Source organism: Pungitius pungitius, chromosome 18 (assembly GCF_949316345.1).
Source record: "Pungitius pungitius chromosome 18, fPunPun2.1, whole genome shotgun sequence".
NCBI lineage: Eukaryota > Metazoa > Chordata > Actinopteri > Perciformes > Gasterosteidae > Pungitius > Pungitius pungitius.
Genome location: NC_084917.1, coordinates 3655908 through 3677422, shown reverse-complemented (window position 1 = coordinate 3677422; position 21515 = coordinate 3655908). Strand labels below are relative to the sequence as shown.

Below are 21515 nucleotides of genomic sequence, written 5' to 3'. Positions count from 1 at the left end.
GCTTCCTCGCCGGCCGCGCGTCCCTCGATCTGGATCGGCATAAATGAATGAAACACAGGGGAATATCGGCAGACAATTGCGCAGGAAAACTCTCTGTCAAAACCGGCCTGCCAGAAGGAATTTATGTCGGGCTTGACAGGAAAACCAACATGAGTTTTTTCCCCTGGAACTTCATCCCGAGCTTGTCAAATGTGTAAAACGGCGACCGGTGTCTTCTGCCCCCCTTGCGAAGGAGTCACGCTGTGATTAACGGTCAGGTTTTTGACTGCCAGGACAAATGAATACAAATGAATTTAGGCACCCGAAGGAGAGATTGCAGAACCTCTCATCTAGACACAAAGTGAGTACCTTGTATACTTATTTCACCGTGTCCGTGCGCTGTTGGAGAGAGCCGAGGTGAGGCGGATCACTGGCGGGGACTGAGTTACGATTAAAAGGGGCTCCAGCCCCCCCTCTATGTGCGTTACCTGGGATGTGCTCCAGCTCGTCGTGCAGGGAAGGCGTCCAACTGGGGACTCCCGAGGCTCTGTATGGGGTCTGCTGGGACCACACCTGGCATTTCAACCTCTGCTTTATCCTTTCAAAAATATGCCCATTTTTTCAAGTTTTATTTCCCACATTGTTCCCCATTAAAATCTTCATCACTAAGTCTAAAAAAAGGTCTAAAACAAGTTCTATATTTATAATTGTGTGCAAGAGATATATTGCTTCAAAGAAATGTGTTTCATTCAAGAGTTCTTTTTAAAAAAAATATAACCACAGCGGGAGCATGCAGAAACATTAATGTTTAGCAAAAATACTCATCTGACCAAGCAAAACAAAAGAAATGCATGTGAGTTTATGAGCATCCACTGGTGCGTTCGCGGGATGCTTCCCACGTTTTCCCTTTTTTACGCGTGCAGTCTGCATCAGCCACATTTGCGCAGGGGAAATCCCCCTTAATGCTGAATCAGGGACACAAGCTTTTGCAACAGTTTTCCACACGAACATCCACCGATCAATTCATTCAGAGCAACATCTGCAACTGACATGCGTTTTGCAGGGAAGCTCAGTAGAACTTTCAAGTCTCAGTGACGTACGGCGCAGATGTTTTTACAGCATATATTTCAGCGGACGTTCTGTTGAGATCCTCGCGGGAACGTTGGGTCTTCACTCGGCTGGACTGTGTTAGGGAAGTGCATGCAGCAGCCAGCTTTTGCACAAATCTCGGTAAAAAAAAAAAAAAAAAATCCATCCCGTCATTCACAAATACATTCATTCATGGAAACACGCACGCGCGTCGTTCTTGTCTTAGATGGATATTTGATTTCATTTTGCTGTGAACATCTGGATGAGGTGGGAAATTGTGGAGGATGCATTCAGCCGCGCGAAAGAGCAGGAAAATCCGGAGATCTGACTCACAGTTCCCAAGTTTCTCAAGAAAGCGGCCAAAGGGTATCAGCTTTATGTGTCACATCTGGTTCTGTGTTTCACAGAAACAAGTCATTGGTTGAAATGGTACACGGTTCATATCCTCACCGATGCAACACCCGTCCAAGAGTGTCTCAACAGCTCCTGTGATGTAGGGCGTGCATGGCTTGCGATATTACCTGTGTGTGTGTGTGTGTGTGTGTGTGTGTGCGTGTGTTAGTGTGCATGGAACATCACGCGTGTCCACGTGGTGTCGCCCTTTACGTCTCACCCTCCTGGCTTTTTGCATGCAATTATTTTTTTGGCAGTGTGTTGTCATACTTTAAGATTTACTTAGAGATTCGTATTTTAAATGTGATAAATAGCCACCCGGATACTTTTTGGGTCAGTCCCTCTTGTCTTAAACTGAATTATACTATACAACATAAAATGTTTTTATGCATGCCATTATAATATGACAGATAACGCACATCTTCTCAGCGTCTGTTTGTGCCCGTCACTGTGTGTGTGTGTGTGTGTGTGTGTGTGTGTGAGAGAGAGAGTATTTCTTTGTGTGTGTGTGTGTGTGTGTTCAGGAGGCAGGGTGACCTTAGGGGAATCCTTTCGGGGGGAATCATTGAGGAGTTCAAACTGGTTAAAAGAAACGGAAACCACCGTGGCCTCTCAGTGTGTGTTCTCCTCAACCTTTGAGGGCTCGCTGGCTTACAGACAAGCTGCTGTTTCACTCTGTGGGGAGGCGGCGGTTTTTTGGGGGGTCCAAGGGGTTCGAATATGAAGGTTTTACACATGGTCAACGTTTAGGTGTAGGCAAAGCGCTGAAGTCGACGCCGGGAACATTTTAGCTTTGAGGAAATTGCAGTGTTGGTCTGCAGATTGTAGCGTGTGGCACCAGACGTGGAGATGAATGAACATATTTGCCCCTCGGGCAGATTTTGTGAGCATCGTAAAGCAGCGCTCTGTGGCTCATTCCCTCCCTCAGCGCGTTGCTCTGTGACGCTCTTCTGGATCCCGCGTTTTCCGTTCGATCACGTTAAGAAGAAGTCATTGTTCGTCTTGGCCTTTTATTCCGTCCACTCAGCTCAGCGGTGAATTCCCTCAGGGATCCCTCTCAGAGCAGACTGTTGCGGTCATGAAAACTACACCTGGACTGAGTCGGTGCACGTGTGCCAGCCCAGCTGATTTTAAATGTCCACTCTGCACGAATCCACCGCAGTGCAACCTCCTCCCAATGACCCACGGAGGAGGTATCCCCAACCATCACAAACACTTAGAAAAAAAAAGCCCTTCGAAAAACAGGCCACGGAGACAACTTTAAGAATAAGAAGCCAAAGAAAACAGCTTCCGAAGGAACGCGGCCCAGTGTTCAAAGATGTAAACACCCCCCCCCCCCTCCAAAAAAAAAATCATCTCGGCATTCATGACTCATTTTCCGAAAGCGGATCTCTCCCCCGGCTGATAAGGCTCTGAGTGGAACTGTAACCAGCTGGGAGTCTAGGAGAGAAAAACTCACTCGTGCACACAAAGCACGACGTCCCGAGTAACCACAGCCAGCTGTGCGGGGGGCTGATTGTGATGAAGCTGTATTAGCAACAGGGAACCGTGAGACAGGCAGACACAGACACCGTCCCAGACGAACCCCTTGGATACGTACACACTCCCTGGTTTTAATCATCGAGGCCCGAGGGGGGGGGGGGGGGGGAGCAGCCGGCGGTTTAGTGCGGAAGTTGTTGGCAGAAACGAGATCTTATCCTGTCACGGTGCAGGTAAATATGTTCCTTCTCGAGCTACTGTCTTTCCCACGTTTCCTGTGTTTGGAGCCCACAAACCTCCCCGCTACAGCTGCTAGACACATTTCCTTCTCGTGTGTGTGTGTGTGTGTGTGTGTGTGTGTGTGTGTGGCTGGATGACCTCCAGCAGTTAACAGTGGCTCCCCTGCCTGTCACCAGATCTCAGTCCCCCCCGCTGAGGCCTCAGTCCACTTCCCAGTCAGTCCCCCTCACCTGGAAGGGGTGAGGGCGCGGAGAGAGGCGCGCTTTGTTTTTTTGTGCGTGTGTGTGTACGGAGAGAAGTCTACTGTGGGGTCTCAAACCTCAACCCGAAACCGTGTGTTTTGGTGTTGTAAGTGCTTTTGTAGAACCCTGTTTCCATTTGACATTCACGTGGACTCGGTAGCTACGGGTTTGTTGCCTTTTGGCTATTGGTGTGATGTAAAAACAATGATTGCAATTCATTCTTAGGCGTGTTGGACTTTTTTTTACCACCTGGACCAGTATCCTTCTCCACACCCTAGTGACCTACTCCTTAAACTTAAAGCCAAGTCATGAATAAGTTATTAGAATGTGAGGAAACCAGGCACCTTTGTTAACGGTTTACAGATATCCATAACCGTATATAAGCTTGCAATACAAATATGTTGCTGTTACCAGCTTTGATTATCAAGCATTTGCCACATTTTTAAAAAATTGACACCAATTTGTGTATTTCCATGATGTGTGACTGCCGTCTTTTCTTCTCTTCCCACAGGAGAGCCCTATTGCTCTGTACCGTATTATATTGTACTTGTTACCTGGGACTCACACAAGTACACCCTGAAGGTAAGATGTTACTTTAAGACTCTTCCACTTCTGTCAATTCAGTCACTTTGTCTATCCTGGGATGTATATTCTTCACATGTTTTGACCATCGCCCAAGCACGGAAAACGCATTGTTTGCGAGAAATGGGGCCGACGGTTGCCATGACGACAGGTGTTGAGTAAACCCGAGTGAGCAAAGAAGCGATCAGATCATAAATTCAAAGCTGACCACTACAGGAGAAATGTTCTTTACTGAGTCCATAAACACTTTTTAAATTTACAGCCTGCAGCGCGTTAGCCCAAGATAACCTCGATATTCTACAGTAACAGTATATCAAATGAAAACGTCACAAGCTGGAAGGAGTCACTCATAGTCAAGACTCACAGCTTTTGCTCGTTTTACGAGGCTTTAAATCATCTCATTGCTTTTAAAGTTTTGGTTCACTCTCAGCGTTCAAAACAGCATTGAGCAGCTGTTTTTTTTCCTGGAAAGCTCAAAAAAAGAAGGAAAAAAAAAGCTTTCGTTCCCTCTACCTGCTCAGCACCAAACAGCAGACCCGGCACATGCAGCGACTGGCCGCCGGGCCTGGTGCCGCATTTAGAAGCTAGGCCGCCACATTCTTCCTTCTGGAGAAAAAAAACAGAGATGCAAAAAGCACGAATATCAGCCAGGTGGGGGCGTAAACATGACTGAATGAATGATAACGTGACTTCTGGATCTTTAAATGAACCGACTGTGTGTCATAAGTTATCCCGTGAGCCCCTCTTTATGCCGTTCACGCCAAAGTTATGGATACAGTTCAGTGAATTGGCCCCTTCTCTGCTCCAATTATCGTGATTGAGACTGACAGGGAGTTCAATAGGCTCGACACGCCGCCACCGAGAACTGGTGACCGACAGAAACAAATGTCGTCCCGGTTCATTGCGACGAGGCCGAAACCTTTTCTTTCCCCCCGTTCAAGGTCATTGCGCCTAAATAAAAGCCTTGTAAAAGCCTTATAAAGGCTTACATGTGTTCTTTTATAAGTGCGGACGTTTTAGATTGGATAAAAAAAATTTTAAAAAAAGAAGAAGAAAAAGTACATGACATAGAAAATAACATTATTGACCATTTTTCCACTCACAGATATGATAAAAAGCTCATAGCATAGGACAGTCAACCAAAGTAAGGTCTTCTGAGTGTGCTGGAATGAATCAGTGACTTCATCCTTCACAAGGGTTGACGTTACAGACTGAAGAGCCTTGGACTTTCTCTCCAGCCATGTGTTGAACACAAGTATGGCTGTGTTTGTGTGTGTGTGTGTGTGTGTGTGTTTGTATTTAAGTTTATACAGTGAGCTGTATATCTAAAAACCAGATTATTGATACATGCCCAAGTCTATGTACAAGTCCAGTTGTCCTCAACCGCCGAAGAGACCACACAGAGAGAAACGTGCACACACAGCATCCCATGTGCAGTAGGCCAGGAGGCATTGGAAACGAATACAGCCCTACGCATGCATGGAAAGCACGTACATACATAGGTATAGGACGATATTCCATGATATCAAATTACAATGTGTTAAAACCTGGTATGCATCACGAACACTTAATAAGCCCCGACTGGACGGATTCGTTTACGTTTTTGTTTGACACGGTGCGTGAGAGGACTCAGCCGCTTCCTCCCTCAGGTTTAATTCCTTTCATCGCCACTGCCGAGCATCAAATTCTTCACTTTCATTTAAAAAAAAAAAAAAAAAAAAACTTTCCGTGCAATCACGTACAGTCCGACCCCCCCGTCAGCCGTCTGATGAAGCGGGCCTTGTTCGGCAGAAAGACAAGCACATCATTGAAGTCCTTTCTCTCCACGGCGTACCGGCACTGTTGGGACATCCCTTTCCCCGCTTTCCCACTCCGTCATGTCATCAACATTGCTCGTCCACGTTTCTGTCTTTTCACAAGCACGGCTTCTATACACATGTCCCCATTAGGCAGGGCCCAGTGACAATGAAGATGTGTGTGTGTGTGTGTGTGTGTGTGTGGGGGGGGGGTGGGGGGCCTGGGTTTGAGATCATAGGTCATATGGAGAATGAGCGCCCCGGAACCCCTGAGAAAGAAACGCTGAATAGAGAGTCAAAGCTGGCGCAAAGGCTGGAAACTGTTTTGCGCCTCCAGGCAGGGAGGTGATGTACTCCCTCGTGGTTGCTGTGGTCATGTTTTGAATTTTCCAAACCCGCTCTATTGATGGGAAAGACAGAGTGGGGAGGTTTTCTGATGATGCTGGTGTCCGCTGGCTCATTCATCCCCCTTTCAAACAAAGAGGCCATGCCGTTGACGTCGGCCCTCCACGGCGTCTCTCTACAGCATCCATCACTCAAGACAGCAGCCGTCCAAGGTGGCTTCGTGTTTCCCAACCGTCAGTGTGTTTTATGTGGACTTAAAGAGAGTCATTTGTTCTGAAGTCGCACCAGACGGCCCACAGAAGCAGTTCGGTAACCTCAAAACTCCGGGAGTTTATTATTCTTTGTATTTCTTCTTACCTTTCATTTTCCTCCTTCTCTTCGCCCTGCAGTGTTTGGGCTCCATTGCTTTGTGAACTGCTCCTCTGAGTTGGCTCAATGGCCGGTCCAAAATTATGCATAGCTGTGATGCGGGCCGAGCCTCACATTTGGAACAGCAAACAAAAAGATTGGTTTTATTTTGTTAATGGAAAGTTGCTGGAAAATTGGCTCATCCAACCTTCGCCACTGGCAAAAACAGTTCAAATGTTTTGCTGATCCTAACTTGTTCCTCATAACATATTTGGGGATTTCAATATTTTGAAGATGTTTTTCAGTTTGCTTTGGCATTGGTTGTGTCATCTTAAGCTGATAAATGCAAATGTTTCTCTGTGTAATTGTTGCTGGCCGTGGTTTTGAGTTGTGATACGTTAACAAAACTGAAGCGAGCATTTACCAGGGATAATTTCACTGTAATGTGATTACATGAGATTATTTGTGAACAACAAATTTAGGGTTAACCCCCTGGTTCTTTGTGTCTTTAGCTAGCTAGTTTTCTTTTTTGATATGATGATAAGGGTCAAGAAAACCGATTTGATCAGTAGGATAATGCCTTCACTCTCGGAATGAATCGTAGAATTTACTCAAATTAAAAATGCACTTAAAAGCACTTAAAAATGTTTTAACTGAACTGATGTGTGACCTTCTTAAATCTCCCTATCATGATCTCTAAAGTCATTCTCCCTTTTGATGCAGATGTGGACATCCTCCAAAAGCTGGGGCTCAAGGGAGAGAAACCGTCGCGCTCTGTGCCTGCAGGGGTCATTCCATTCAGATCGGGGGTCATCCTCAACCAGCGGGCCCACATTGAAACCCCATTGCGCTCAGTCTTCCCAGCGGCCAACTGGTCCGACCTGGCTCTGGTCCTGAGTGTGCGCTCACACCGTGTCAACAGCGCTTTCCTCTTCACCTTGCTCTCGGGCCGCAGGAAGCTCCTTCTGGGCCTGCAGCTCGCACCGGGACATCTGGTCCTGCACACGGGGCCAAACGCCTCGGTGGCCCTGCCCTATGAGCCCCACGATGGTCAGTGGCACCAGCTGGGAGTGGGAATTAACGGACAGAGAGTGACTCTTTATGCCTCCTGCGGAGAGCAGAGTGTTCATGCAGACTTTGGGTGGGACGGTGAGGAAGGACTGGCTCAGGAGCTCCATGGCTCCTTCTTGTTGGGCAGGACAAGCCAGCAGCAGGCGTCAGCACACTTCGAAGGAGCCATCTGCCAATTTGACCTGGTCCCTTCTGCGCAGGCGGCTCACAACTACTGCAGGTACATAAAGAAACAGTGCAGGGAGGCTGACACATACAGGCCTAACCTTCCCCCCTTGTTGCCTATCATACCGCGAGAAGCAAACACCACGGCTACGCCTGCTACCCATAAACGCGGTGGCTCCGAAGCGCAGAGGAAGACCCCGGGGCAGGGCCTGGCCAGGAGCGCCGCCGCTGCCGCCTCGGCTGTCAGACGGGTGGCCCCAACCCAAACAATAAAGCCCGGCATCGTCCCCACACCCCATCCGGGGACGTCGATACCCTCCACGGTCCAGCTCGGTTTGGCCTCCCCGCCCCCAAAGGCCAGGACCGAGACGGTCACAGCGCCACTCAGGACAAGAGTATCCCCGACTAAGCCACCGAACCCTACGCCCACCAATTCTAAAGATTCAAATCATAAACCCTCCAAACCCACCCCCCCGAAGCCCACTCCTCACAACAGCCCCAAAAAGGCTATTGCGGCAACAGACAACAAGAAGAAACCTACTATTGCAGCCACTACCGCCCCCAAGCCCTCCAAGATAAAGCCTGTTTCTGCCTTATTAGAACAAGGTGCCCTCCCCAAAAAAAACCAACCCACCACAGCCAAGAAACCATCGCCCAAGCCGAAAGTTACGCCATCCAAAGCCACTCCGCCCAAACCCAAAACAAATTCCGTCAAAGTTGTCCCTTCCAAACCAACAGTATACAAAGTCAACCCTTCAAAGTCAACAGTCTCCCAAACTACAAATTCTAAAACCTCCAAGTCAGTCACCAAGCAGGTCGTCAAACCGACGAAGCAAGCCAAAACCACCAGGGCCGCCGCAGTCACCCCTCGACCAACCAGATCGTCCTACAACGCTGCGACGCCACCTGCTACTGATGGTTTCCTGAGCTGGGAGGTGCCACCCACTCAGTTCTCCCTGCTGGCTGGACCCATAGGACAGAAAGGAGAAGCAGGCCCACCGGTAAGCACCTGCGGTCCGTCGGGTTGGTTTTCTGAGTACAGCAAAAAGGCAAATTAAGAAATTTACAACAGATGGGCACCTGGTGAAGGGCTCGCTAACACAACATGCTTTAATCATGTAGACGTGCTCGGTGGACCCAGTCAGTGCCGGTCTTTTTAGAAATCAAAGACATCACAGATATATCTAGGTTAATATAGCTCTATCTTCTTTCCCACACATGTTAGAAATCCCCCCCCCCCCCCTCCCTCCCTCTTTCCCCCATGCTGAACCCTCCAGGCTGGGTGTGACGTGTCAGGTCTGACGCCTTGCCGTCTCTGCACCAGATTCCTCTGTCACAGAGGAGTAGCGGAGGTCTCATGGCCCTCTTTCAAAGCCAGGTCAAGGGTCAAAGCAGTCAGCAAACACCATCATTCAGCTTTCCGATTCAGTGCTAAAGTAGGCTACTCCTATATCACACGGAGCGGGAACGCAGAGACAGGCTGGACTGACCCCTTAAGAGTAAATTTGTTAGAAAACAAAAAATCTACACATGCAGACTCACCTTAGTGCTTGTTTGATACCGGTGCCTTGCTCAGTCTGTGTAAGGGGTCTGTGGTTTGCTTGCGCAGATTGAAGAGGGCGGCACATTAGGAGTTGGTACTGTTCCAACGTTCACCTGAATGTTATTTATGTGTTCTTGAGTTTTATGTTATTGCAGAAACGGAGAGTTTGAGTTTTCATCTGATTAATTTTCATTGGAGCTCTACTGGCTGTGATTTCTAAGAAGATTTGTGCACTTATAACAAGGCTTCTGTATTCAGTTATATTATACTTGCAAGCTGCCAGCTACCCAAGAGCTAAATTGCTGCAACAATTAGAACCTTCAAGCAGTTTAATTTATAAATTATAGTGAAGTTTACAAAAAGTGTACTTTCCAGTAGTTAGAATTGTTGCCGAAACAATTCATCAACCGGATCTTTGGACAATTCTGGGTACAGCATTCAGATTCCGTTGCCAGGTGGCACGAGTCACCTTCCAACTTCCTCACAGGCACAGTCGGCGAGTCTAAACCTCATAACCGAAAAATGAGACTGTGTTTGAAAGGTGGGCGATCGGAAAAATGCGTACCGACGTGGGAATGCCTCGAGACTCCCACCTCCCTCTCTGGAGAGCAGGCAACAAAAAAACAACAACTAAACAATGGAGAGTTCTCAAACCGGCGTGAGGAGGGAGGGGTCGGATGTGCGAAGATGCACAGGGGGCGTGTGTTGATGCGGCTGTAAGAGCCTCCCGGTCTCGGAAGGGGGGGGGGGGGGGGGTGGCCGGCAGATCACAGGCGGATACGCTAAACGCACAATGTATAGCTGATCACACAGAAGTTAAATTTTTTTTTTTGTTTTTTTTTTTGAGTTCGAAGCCTTGTGAAAAATGAGGAGAACGGGAAAAACTTTTTACTAGATGCTCATATCTTAGTTATCTCCGGTGTCACATTTAACAGCATCGTAAAAAATACGGTATTTCGTTTACAGCAAAGAAAACAATTGAAGAATTCCAAAATATAAATGTCAAGTGTTTAATAATGAGCCCCACAGGTCTTTAGCCCCTCTGTTTATCCCCACTTTTCCTTTTCTTTTTTTTGATTAAAAGAAAAAGAATGAGCACAAGGCTGATAAAGCCACACAGGGGCATTGAGTGGCTCAGGAAATGACCTGTTATTTCTAGTGTTTCTACGGGTTTCCTGCCACGCGGGCCAAGAGCTTCCTGACGGACACAATCATCCTCTCATCGATGCGTTTCATCCTCTTGAGATGGAAAGACTCCAGTGGGACAAGGTGTCGTTCATGACTGCAGCCGCTGTGAAGCCTTTCCCCGGAGTCTCACCGACCCGACCCTTGTGATTGAGTGCGATCGGAGGCGGATACCATCATCGGATCGCTGTCACTCGATGCACTCTTTCTCTTTCTCCTCAGGGACTGTCCGGACCTCCAGGGAAGCTAGGCCTGCCAGGCAAGAAGGGTCCTCGGGTAAGCCACGTCATTCTCACTTCCACACTTGTATCTGTTGGGGTTTTTTTTCCATTTATTTAGAGCCAATGTGTGTCTTTATTTAAGTCTACTCTAGTGTCTGTGTGGGTTTTTTTTCTTTTTTTTTTTTGCTACTGCTGCTGACGTACATGTTGACGAAAGCTCATTCATAAACTAGGAGTGAGCGCCACGGTGTCAGAGGTGAGTCAGGAAGAAAGACGGACAAGGACAGAGAGCACTCTATCTGTGTGTTCTAGCCTAGAGGGCAAAGTCCTGGACCATTTCAAAAATAACCTGCCGAGCCACGCTGCCACTTTTAATCCCTTCCATCGCCCTGCTTTCACACACACACACACACACACACACACACATACTCACACACAAAGTTTTCCTATGCAGGGAGATGGTCCATATTCAGCACGGGGCTGCGAGTGCTGACCTCCCACCTCTAAGCATAAACAGGAAAGCTCCTATAAAGACGGCCTTTCAAAAGGCTGGCTGTGCCACAGGATGCCTAATAAAAGCACTGTAAACAGACAGAGAACACATGGCTCCAGTGGATTTTCCTCTCCTCACTGAGCTGTTGCAGCAGGCTGCACCGACACTTCGTAGGAATCCCGTCCTGCACTTATGAAAGGCCTCTTTCTCCAAGGGCAGTTGCATAGATACAATCTCATTCCTGGGTCCCCGTTGACGTCCTCCGTTCCTCTCTGTGGGGATTCAGACGGACTTGTTGTTAATTATGTCAACAATAATTGGACCAATTGGCTGGAAAATGCGCTTCCCCGACAGCTCCTCTGGTGCACCAGCGGATGGAAAAAATGAAATTTCCAAGAAATTTGGCGCAATTTATGCTCAAGCTGCCTCCGGATGAGATGTGATAAATACGATGGTTCCTTTAATTACTTGGTAGTGACACTATCGGTTCAAAATCTTGCTCAAACATTCTCACCAAATACCTACAAAACAAAGGACATTAGCATCAGCATTTGTCACGCTAAACTTTTTTTTTACTTTCAATTCTTGTTCTAGCGCTTGAATTTATGGAGAAATACAAACAAGATAGTCAGAAAGTCCACACTGTGGAATCATCAAAATGCAACAGATATACCATCAGATATGCCTTTATATCCATGAATGCCTGTTATATATATATATATATATATATTTTAATCATGACTTACTGTTTGTGTCTGTCTAAGTCTGGGAAAAGTCTATGTGATCCCTCACCACTACAGATATAAGGAGGTCTTTGTCTGGCTCTAATTAGAGCTATTTAAGCCCCTGCAGCCCCTCCCATCCTGTTTCTAGTAGCAATTCAGCAACATCAGGCCCACTTTTCCATTCATTTCTAATGATCCGAATCAAATTTACAATAACAAAACGTTTATTGCGTCTCAAAGTCCAAACACGGAGCTGCGTAAACTTGTTCAAGTACCGTATGAAGTATGATGTGTGAGTGGAACTATTTTTAAATGACCGAGCAGCAGCTTCCCCCCCCCCCCCCCAAAAAAAAATATGTGCAATATTAAACTTGATGGTTCTTGAGAAGAATTTGGCTTTTTTGTGACCTGAGGTTGGAGCCTGGACTTGTCCTGACTTAGCAACGCCCCTCAGCACGCTGACCTCACTCATCAGAAGGATGTTTCGCCTCGTTCCGATTTACATCCTCAACCCCCCGGCAAAGCAGCTGCTGAAGCGCCTGTGGCATTGTCAGTGGCAAGCGGTCGGTTTGCGATGTGCAAACAATGCAAACAAGCCCGTTCGGTGAAGAAGCGCTCGCGAAAGGATCTTTGGTTTTGATGCCGCGATAAACAGAGGTCGCTTGCAAGCTCGCCGACAGCGCCTGACTCTGACCTCGCACTCGCTTTGTGTGACGCGCACCACACAAGTGTGCATCAAGGCTACAGCACTAATCCCACGTCAGACATGTGGGGCCGTGTTTATGACCTGCCCACATAAAGAGTAAGACAGATTACGGAGCTTTCCTGTAAACAAAAGCATTCATAAAGTTTAGTTGCAGCTGCCATGAGTGTGTGCAAACACTGCGCTATTTACACACACACACACACACACACACACACGTACTTGCGCACTCACAAACGCATGTCTTCCCTCTTGGCGAGATTCATCACTGAAATAAAACCAACTCCAGAGCAACTCCAACTGTGGTTCACAGGTGATTTGATCATACGCATCATCTCTTTGGATGTCAAATACTAAATTCCACTCAGGGTGTTAGCTGAAGAGAGACCTCTGCCAGTTTTTTTTTTTCTTTGGTGATGACCTTCCGTAGCATTGGATTACTGGAAGCCTCCCTGATGACACACAGAGCACCATTGAGCCCGCCGAGCACCACCCGTGAACCCTGACCTCTGATCCCACACATGTGAGTGTGAGGGCGCTCGTCACCGCGGCAACCACCGCCGGGAGGAAAAGAAGCCAGCCTCGCTAGGTGACGAGGTGAACAGTGCGCGCGGGAGGCCTTTTGGAGTCTGCCTCGTAGGTGTCTAACGAGGCCGGTGGTGGGAGGGTGTGAGAGGAAGTGCGCGGCGGACGCTGGCTGCGCATGTCGGTGTCTCTGAAGAATGGCTGCAGGTATTCGTCTGAAAAGGGTCTTTGTCCGGAGGAAGGAAGAAAAAAAAAAAAAATGAAAGATACGTCGGCCATCATTCCTCACGCTTCCCTTCCAGAGCAAGAAATCCCCCCCCCCCTCCAGCTCGCTGCACAACGTGGAAAACTTAAGAAGTATTCACTGGCGACGGGTCAACTTTTTGATTCCAAAAGTTTTTTATATGGATCTCTCCTCTCAGTCGCAGGGCATGACCCCATTCATTATTACTTCAGGAACATTTTTAATGCACCCTTTTTAGATGCATGGCACTACGTTAGCTCTCTAGGTTTCCATCACGAGTCATTTCAAACTCGCTGTAGCCATCATGAGCTTTACTGTTGTAAATGCCTAAATGATACTTTGGACCACGTTCTATTTCCATTTTCATATACTTTGTCACTTAATGAAACAAATAAATTCATATGTTTGGCTTCCTTAATCCATTTCCCCGCCTGCTTCTGTCAATAAAAAGTTTTACTGTAATTTTTATAGCCCTAAGCTTTTTATACTCCGTAACTTTAATGAACACTGAAAATGCTCCTCACTCCTCAGAGGAAACATTTAAAGTGTGCGTGTGTTGTACTAGGACGTCCAGTGGTTTCACGCGATCTTGATCTAATGTTAGTTTTGTTTTCTTGACCTTGACTTGTACACATTGCATCCACTAAGAGTTGTGAAGATTCTAGAAGACATTTGTGTACCTCGCAGCAGGCCATGTGGCAGAGGTGTGGACTCGAGTCATGTGACTTGGACTCGAGTCAGACTCGAGTCATGAATTTGATGACTTGAGACTCGACTCGACAAAACGTACAAAGACTTGCAACTCGACTTGGACTTGAACACCGATGACTCGTGACTTGACTTGGACTCGAGCCTTTTGACTCGAGAAGACTTGCTACTTCCCATGAAAACTGGGGGAAAACATTTTCACACCACCGCGCCGCGCTGTTTATCTGCATCTGTCAAAAAAATAGGCGCCACCTGTATGCAGAGAGCGCGCGCTGCCTGCACGACATCCAATCACTGCAGTCCATTTGACCGTATCAACGAGACAGCTCGTTCATGGTTACAAAAATCGGGATTTTTGAACCCGGATTCAGACTCCGATGGAAATCCTCGCCAACATTATGTCAACGTCTGTTTTAAAGTAGTGTAATGAGCTGAGTTAAAGTTATTAGTTAATCAGTTATGCAGATGTTGCATGTGTTCACGTGATGCTCTGTTACCAGCTGTAGTTACGCGAGACAACCCGAGTTTTGGGGGGCCGTGTATGCGGAAGTGTTCGTTCGGCGTGGTGACGGCCAACAGTGACCGAAGTTGAGTTGTTTTATATAAATAAATGCAGCGGAGTTGCAAGCCAGTCATCGCCTCCTTATTTACGCTGCAGCATTGGGGTGAGCGTTACAGTACTATAACACAGTCACAGTCGATCCACCATTACCCTTCCCTTCGTAGTCTAGGTCTGTGAGGCAGCGCACCATCACCCAGGGTTCCCCGTCCCCACTATAATAAAATGACTCGAAATGACTCGAAACTAAAATGGTACGACTTGTGACTCGACTTGAGACTTGTTGGCTTTGACTTGTGACTCGACTTGGGACTTGCTTCGTCTTTGACTCGACTTGACTCGGGACTCGAGGGCAATGACTTGAGACTTGCTTGTGACTTGCCTAACAGTGACTTGTTCCCACCTCTGCCAAGCGCATCACACAAAACACAAGGAGCCATCGTTTCTTTCGATTTTTTTTTAACCCTTTTCTCTCAATTTAGAATTAATGAATTGAACAGACGCCTGCAGCGTTAATACCCCAGGAGCCACAGCAATGCCCCCGTATCGCTCTTCAGAGGTTGTGCGGTCACTCGCTAGCCCCTCAGCTGGTGTGCGCCCCGCCCTTGGTCTTCTCTAATTAGACCCCTGCCGTGCGCGAGAGAGAAAGAGAGAGACACGGCATCGAGGGCGAGAGCACAGTGCCGAGTGCTGGTGCCAGCCCGCGCCTCCCAGTGCACTGCCCGAGCTGCGGCGAGCCACAGGGCTCATTTGTAACATGTAATTCAAACATGTCTTGCTTGTTTAAGTTTATTTAGGGCATCGACGGCCGCCCCTTAACACTGTCTGGACACTGCAGCTCTCGGGGGGAAGGCCGACTAAATACAAACCGACAATGAAAGAGAGTGTGGGAGGAAAACAGGATGCAGCTTGGAGATTCAATTTGTCCAAATTTGTGTGACATGACGATTTAAAAAACCCCAAAACGGATCAGATCTCAATAATTAGTTGGAATGCTTCAAGCATTCCAAGTATTGTTCTTCTAATCTTTATTCCGCCTTATTCTACTATTTCTTCCGCCGCACCTTTCAACTCCTTCACACTTTCAGCTATTAAGACCATTCAAATATTAAAATGTTCAGCTCATTCAGGGGAGGGGTGCTATGACTTTTCAGCTTTTTAGCTCTTATAATTGAATTAATATAAATTAATATCTTCAACCTTTTTAACATGGTTTCCTAATGGATTAAATTTCCAAATCCTTTCAAAACTTTTTCAACTTTCAACTTTTTCAGCTTTTCCAATCTTTCAGCTAGAGACACCATTTAAACTTTAAAATGTTGACACAAGTCTTAACAATTTTATAAAAAAAACAGCTTGTTGATATCTATTATAGTTTTTTCATAATCACTAATTATGTTTCATTAGTTTTGGGGTTTCTTTCGAATTTAGAGTGGAGTTTTCCGGATTGTCCCGCGATTTAGAGTGAGCGCCGTGTGAGGATTCAGTAAAAAAAAAAGAGGCACTTTTATCTTTACGGCCACAATATTCACTTTTCAGCCTTCATTTAAAAAGAAAACATTAGCCGTGCTTGTGCTGGTTGGACTCGTATAAGTTTGGAATGTCAGAGTTATTTACTTTTTGCGTGAGGAGCCTGATTGTGAGACAAAGTCTGCCCCGAGCCCCATACGCTTCCATACAAATCTGCCAACATTTAAAAAAAAAAAAACACAGCCGGTACACTTTTTGTAAACGGCTGTTTGAGCAGTTTTAAAACACATAGAGACATACAAACTACACTCAAACGTTCGGTAGAGTCTTGTGTCTCTCAAAATGTCATTATTTTTTGGCTACTCCAAATAGTTTTGCTCCAGGAAGCATTTGTTTGAGGTGTGGATTTTGTCTAAATCTCTTCACTCTCTTCGCCGTGAGCTAATTAGCGATCAGCTGTTGATCTATGGCCATAAAGACGTAGCTCAGGGACGTGCAGGTTTAACCGTGGTTAGATAACGGTACGTGTGGACGTGCGTGTCGTGAGTTGGGACGGAGACCCGGGATGAGCAGACCGTAAGTAATGTGGAGGCTGGACCGTAAGATATTTGAGACATGTGAGAGCCATAAGTACTAGATTGCTAGCTAGCTAAACTGCTAACGAGGCTACTCCCCGCTGGAGACTGAAAACCGTGGTTGTGACGTTGTTCCTTCGGTGTTGTCATTAAGCTGCAGGCACGTGAGTTTATTTTTTTACGCGAGTGATACTATTAATAACCTTTTCGCGGACCGCAAGAAGGTCCGTAGGTTAATAAGCACGTCAAAAGTTACGGGGAGTGGCGTGACGTTGTTCCTTCGGTGATTGAACTGCAGATACGTGAGTTTGTTTTCTTACGCGAATGACAGGAGATCGTTTGGTCTTTATTTTACGCAACAAAGCGTCAACTTAATATACTATTAATAACCTTCATCGGACCGCAAGAAGGTCCGTCAGTTAATAAGCACGTCAAAAGTTACGGTGGACCAGCCGGGGTTAGGGGGGAGGAGGGGGTCCGCTGGTGGGCGAAACTGCGCACTGAGGAGTGAACAATTGTAATCGAGATGGGGGCTGTAGTATTTGTGTGTGTCCACTAACATTTAATTGTCCAAGTGAAACACGTAGTACTTGTATTAGTCATTGGCGCTGTATGCGTCCATGTTTATTTCACAAAACCGCGCATCTTTATGACATCATCAAGACATGACGGTTAACTTATCCGGAAGTATCCAGGAGCGTTTTTGATGGCACCGCCACGAAGCTTTCAGTAATTTCTACACTATTTGCAAACTTTTGAGGCACTCACCAACCATGCAAAATGTTTTTATATTTTATTTTGACTTGTTGCCAGGATCTTCTCCTGTCTTGTTTATTCTGTGCACATGGGCAGGTGCCACTGTGTATGGTAGGTTGTGTCATCAGTGTATTAATGGGTGAGAGATGTCATCTAGTATTAAAGCGCTTTGAGTTGTCAGAAGACTAGCAAAGCGGTGTACAAGTTCATTAAGTTTGAATGAAAAAGATTCAGCAATGTTTAGAAGTAATTTAAGCTTTTATTAGTTCTGTATTTTGTCAAATTCATAGAAGCTTCCCCCATTTCTGTTTTTTCCAATTCTTTCAAGTTCGTTTCAGCTTTTCTCATTTCTGTATTTTTAGCAATTTTTAAATGTATTTCAGCCTTTTTTATTTCAGCAATGTTTAGAATAATTTCAGCTTTTATTATTTCTGTGATATCAAATTCATAGAAGCTTCTCCCATTTCTGTTTTTTTGATATTCTTTCAAGTTCATTTCAGCTTTTCTCATTTATGTATTTCAGCTTTTTCTATTCTTGCAGCAATGTTTAGAATAATTTCAGCTTGTTGCATTTTAAGCAACTTTTTGAAATTAATTCCAGCTTTTATTATTTCTGTGATTTCAAATTCATAGAAGCTTCTCCCATTTCAGTTTTTTTGCAATTGTTTCAAGTTCATTTCAGCTTTACTCATTTCTGTATTTTCAGCCATTTTAAAATGTATTTCAGCTTTTTCTATTCTTTCAGCAATATTTAGAATAATTTCAGCTTGTTTCATTTCTGTACTTTAAGCAACTTTTTGAAATTAACTTCAGCTTTTTGCATTCCAACGCATTTTCAGCAGGAAATGCATTTTCTAGTTCAACATCATTGTGTGTTTTGGATGCATTTTTTTTGTACCAGTTTGGAGTGTGCAAATGGTTCTTTTTTGCACATGAGATAAAACCACACCTGCACACGCACACGTCGTAACATCCTGTTCATTCCTGTCTCACGTGAGTCAGACCTGACCGTAATCAGAGGGCAAAAGAAAAGAGCAAAAGGCATTTAAGTTGTCATGTCTGCATGCGACCACTATGTCTGTTTTAGAACAAAGGAATTTTCTTTTTTTGGGGGGTAAAACTCAGCCCAAACCCCCCCCTTACTCTTTTTTTTCCCTCTGCTGGATAATGAAGAGCTGTCTGTCTGGAGGTTGTTGTTTTTTTTCATGCTGCAGACCGACTCACGGACGTAATGGCTTCCTCGTTTGTTTCCCCTCACCTCAGTTAAAACTGACTTAAAGCGATTGTGGCTCTTTTTTTCCGCCCTCTTTTGACTCGCTCGACCCTTGACCCTCTCCGGGGGGGGGGGGGGTAGGTCAGGGGCCTGGGGGTACGGCACCACGTGGAGGGCCGGAGCGAGGAAAGAGAAGAGAGACAGATGATGAAAAAGCAAAAAAAAACGCGTTGATTCATTCTCCGGCTTCCAATAGTTGTCTAAACCGCCCCATGGGGGGGCTGCTGGACGGGGGCGAGATGGTTCACGTTACCAATATGCAGCTACTGTAGATCTTGCCTCGTTTGCCATCAGACCGTTGTGTTCGCTTCCTCAGCAATAACCTGTGTGTGTGTGTGGGGGGGGGTTCGGGGGGTCGTGGATTGTGGAGGCAACAGTGGTCAGGGAAACCACATCCATATGGTGAGGCAGCTCCACAGAGCCCCATTTTCCATCAGCTTCTACCCGCAACAAAACCCCCACATACCTCACCGCCCGACGCACACGTGCACAGCTGATGTATAGGAAAGTAGGTTAAAGCAGCGCGAAGGCCGAGGTTCTCCAGACAGACTCTGCTCTTTCATGCACAGTAGCAAAGCCACGGCCTTCATCGGCTCCTTCCCGATACGGCAAATCGATTTGAGATGTCGATGATGATGATTGCGTGTCTCTCTCTCTCTCTCTCTCTGGCTCGTCTTGCAGGGCGCCGCCGGTCCCCATGGAAACCCTGGCCGACCTGGTCAGCCCGGGCTCAAGGTATCTGACATCCCTCTTAATCTTGACTAATGATCACAGGTCTTCCTTTCATTCCTCTACTTATTCAATAAAAAACGTTACGATCCTCTCCTGCCTCTTAGGAGAACGACAATGTGTTACATTTTCTGCCCTTTCTACTGCAACTCGATCGGAGAGAGAAGGGTTAGTTGGACACTGGGGTGGGGTGGGGGGTGGGGGGGAGAGGGGGGGGGTGCAGAAGTGATTTATCAGAGCCCCCGGGGGAAAGATGTTAAGTTGGAAAGTGGCTACTCCTTATAAATCTGTCTAATTTTAACGCGAGAACAGGAGACGACCCTGCCCTGGACAAATTCTCTGCATCCCTCTTCTGATTGTCTGGACTGATGTATGCTTTAGCAAACACCCTTGACCTCTGGCGCTGTGTGCTGGGAGCACATAGTGAGGCGCACTACCTGTATTCAAAGTGCATTGTCAAAAGGCCTTGCGTTAAAAGGACAACTGTGCAGTCTTTGTCCTTGTCCTCCCTGATGTCATTTATATTATTCCTTGTTGCGTCTTTTACAACCTTTTTCACACCATTATCTGCTATCTGCTCATCTTCTTGCTTAGACTGCTACCACTCACATGTCGGTATATTATGAAGCCACAGTCAACAGAAATGTAGTTCAATCTTCATGTTTACCATGTAGATAGTAGACTGGCATAAATCTTCTCAACTAGCTCTAATAATTATTTCCCCAAATATAGTAGAGGTAGAGGTTACCTGGCCACGTCCCACTTGCCTCTAAATGTCACTGATTAATACGTTATACCTTATTCGGTGAATCCATACTAAACACACAAGTTTGTGGTCTTGTGTGGGGTTTCGTGCCAGACTTTTTCTTGGCAGGAAGCAGAAAGCCTGCAGTCTATTGGAAGTCTCTTGGAAGGCCAAAAACGTAATTAGTAAGCTTTATGCACTTTCCTGAGGGACTGTGTGTTAGATTCTGTTAGTATTTACCAAAATATTGAACTATTTCTTTGAGATGCATGAAAAGGATAATAATTATAGTAAGAAATATTTTAGCGCATCAAACCGGCAACATCCAAGAAGCCCTCAAAGAACACAAACCAAGTGATTTTGGGGTTGAAAAGAGACCGTGGACATCCTCTACAAGTCAAATATTTGAAACCCTTCTCGACGAGTGGTGCCGAGCAGACTTCTTCCACCTGGCAGGAGTGTTGAGAGAATAATTCTGTTGCGTTTGATGTCTGAGGGCGCACTGCGATCTTTGCTCTTTCATCGCTGATGAATGAAACAGAGTTGTAAATAGCGGGGTTCCATGCACTCAGCACTCGGTCTAATTTCCGATGCAAAGCTTTGATGTGCCGAGGCCTCGTTATTGTTACCTGCTGACAATGAAGCTTGCTGTGTGTGAGACCGGAGGGCCAATGAGTACTGTTGTTTTTGATCAGTTGTGGGTTTACAGGGGCAAGCTTTTGTCGCCCGAAACCCTTTTTTCTCCAAATGCAATGTGTAAGGAGGTAAAATGCTGCTTCTGTGTTTTCCTTCATCAGGGGAGAAAAGGAGACCCTGGCGTATCATCTGGGCCAGCACCCAAAGGGGAGAAGGTACTGTGTATTTCATTTCCTTACATGATTACGTACGTCGTAACATTGTCCTGCTTGGAAAGCTCCTCCTCCTCCTCCAACCGCTCATCGGCGCCTTTTGACGTTCTCGCTCTACCTTCCAGGGAGACCCGGGGATTGTCGGCCCAGTTGGTGTGATTGGCCAAGAGGGTCGGAAGGTAAGAAATCCTTGCACCAAATGTATTTCCAATGGAACAGTATTCAAAGTACACAAATGCTAAAATTTGCAAGAGTCAACGTCACCGTTTCATAACCTTTTTGGTCTTGGTTGAGACGTTTTAATGCGTCTCGACTCGCGTGTGTGTATTTGAACCCACTCATTTGTGCGAAGCGCTCTCGTTGCGTCTCTCTTTCTCCTTTATCTTCCTTTTCTTCCATCCGTGTTGGCTGGATCCATCACGGCGGAGTTGTAATGTTGGCAGGAAGGATGTCACGAGGGATGAAGGGAGGAGGCTTTTGTCAT

General features: G+C 46.3%; 1 protein-coding gene across 1 annotated transcript in view; it reads left to right on the top strand.

Annotated features, from left to right (window-relative positions):
* col27a1a (collagen, type XXVII, alpha 1a) overlaps positions 1–21515 on the top strand; it is a 54882-nt gene continuing 33367 nt past the window's right edge. The window contains exons 1-7 of the mRNA XM_037485449.2: positions 1–340; positions 3934–4004; positions 7217–8730; positions 10680–10733; positions 19391–19444; positions 20981–21034; positions 21157–21210. Coding sequence (XP_037341346.2) covers positions 288–340; positions 3934–4004; positions 7217–8730; positions 10680–10733; positions 19391–19444; positions 20981–21034; positions 21157–21210 — 1854 coding nt within the window. The 5' untranslated portion in view covers positions 1–287. The remainder of the gene's footprint in view (positions 341–3933; positions 4005–7216; positions 8731–10679; positions 10734–19390; positions 19445–20980; positions 21035–21156; positions 21211–21515) is intronic.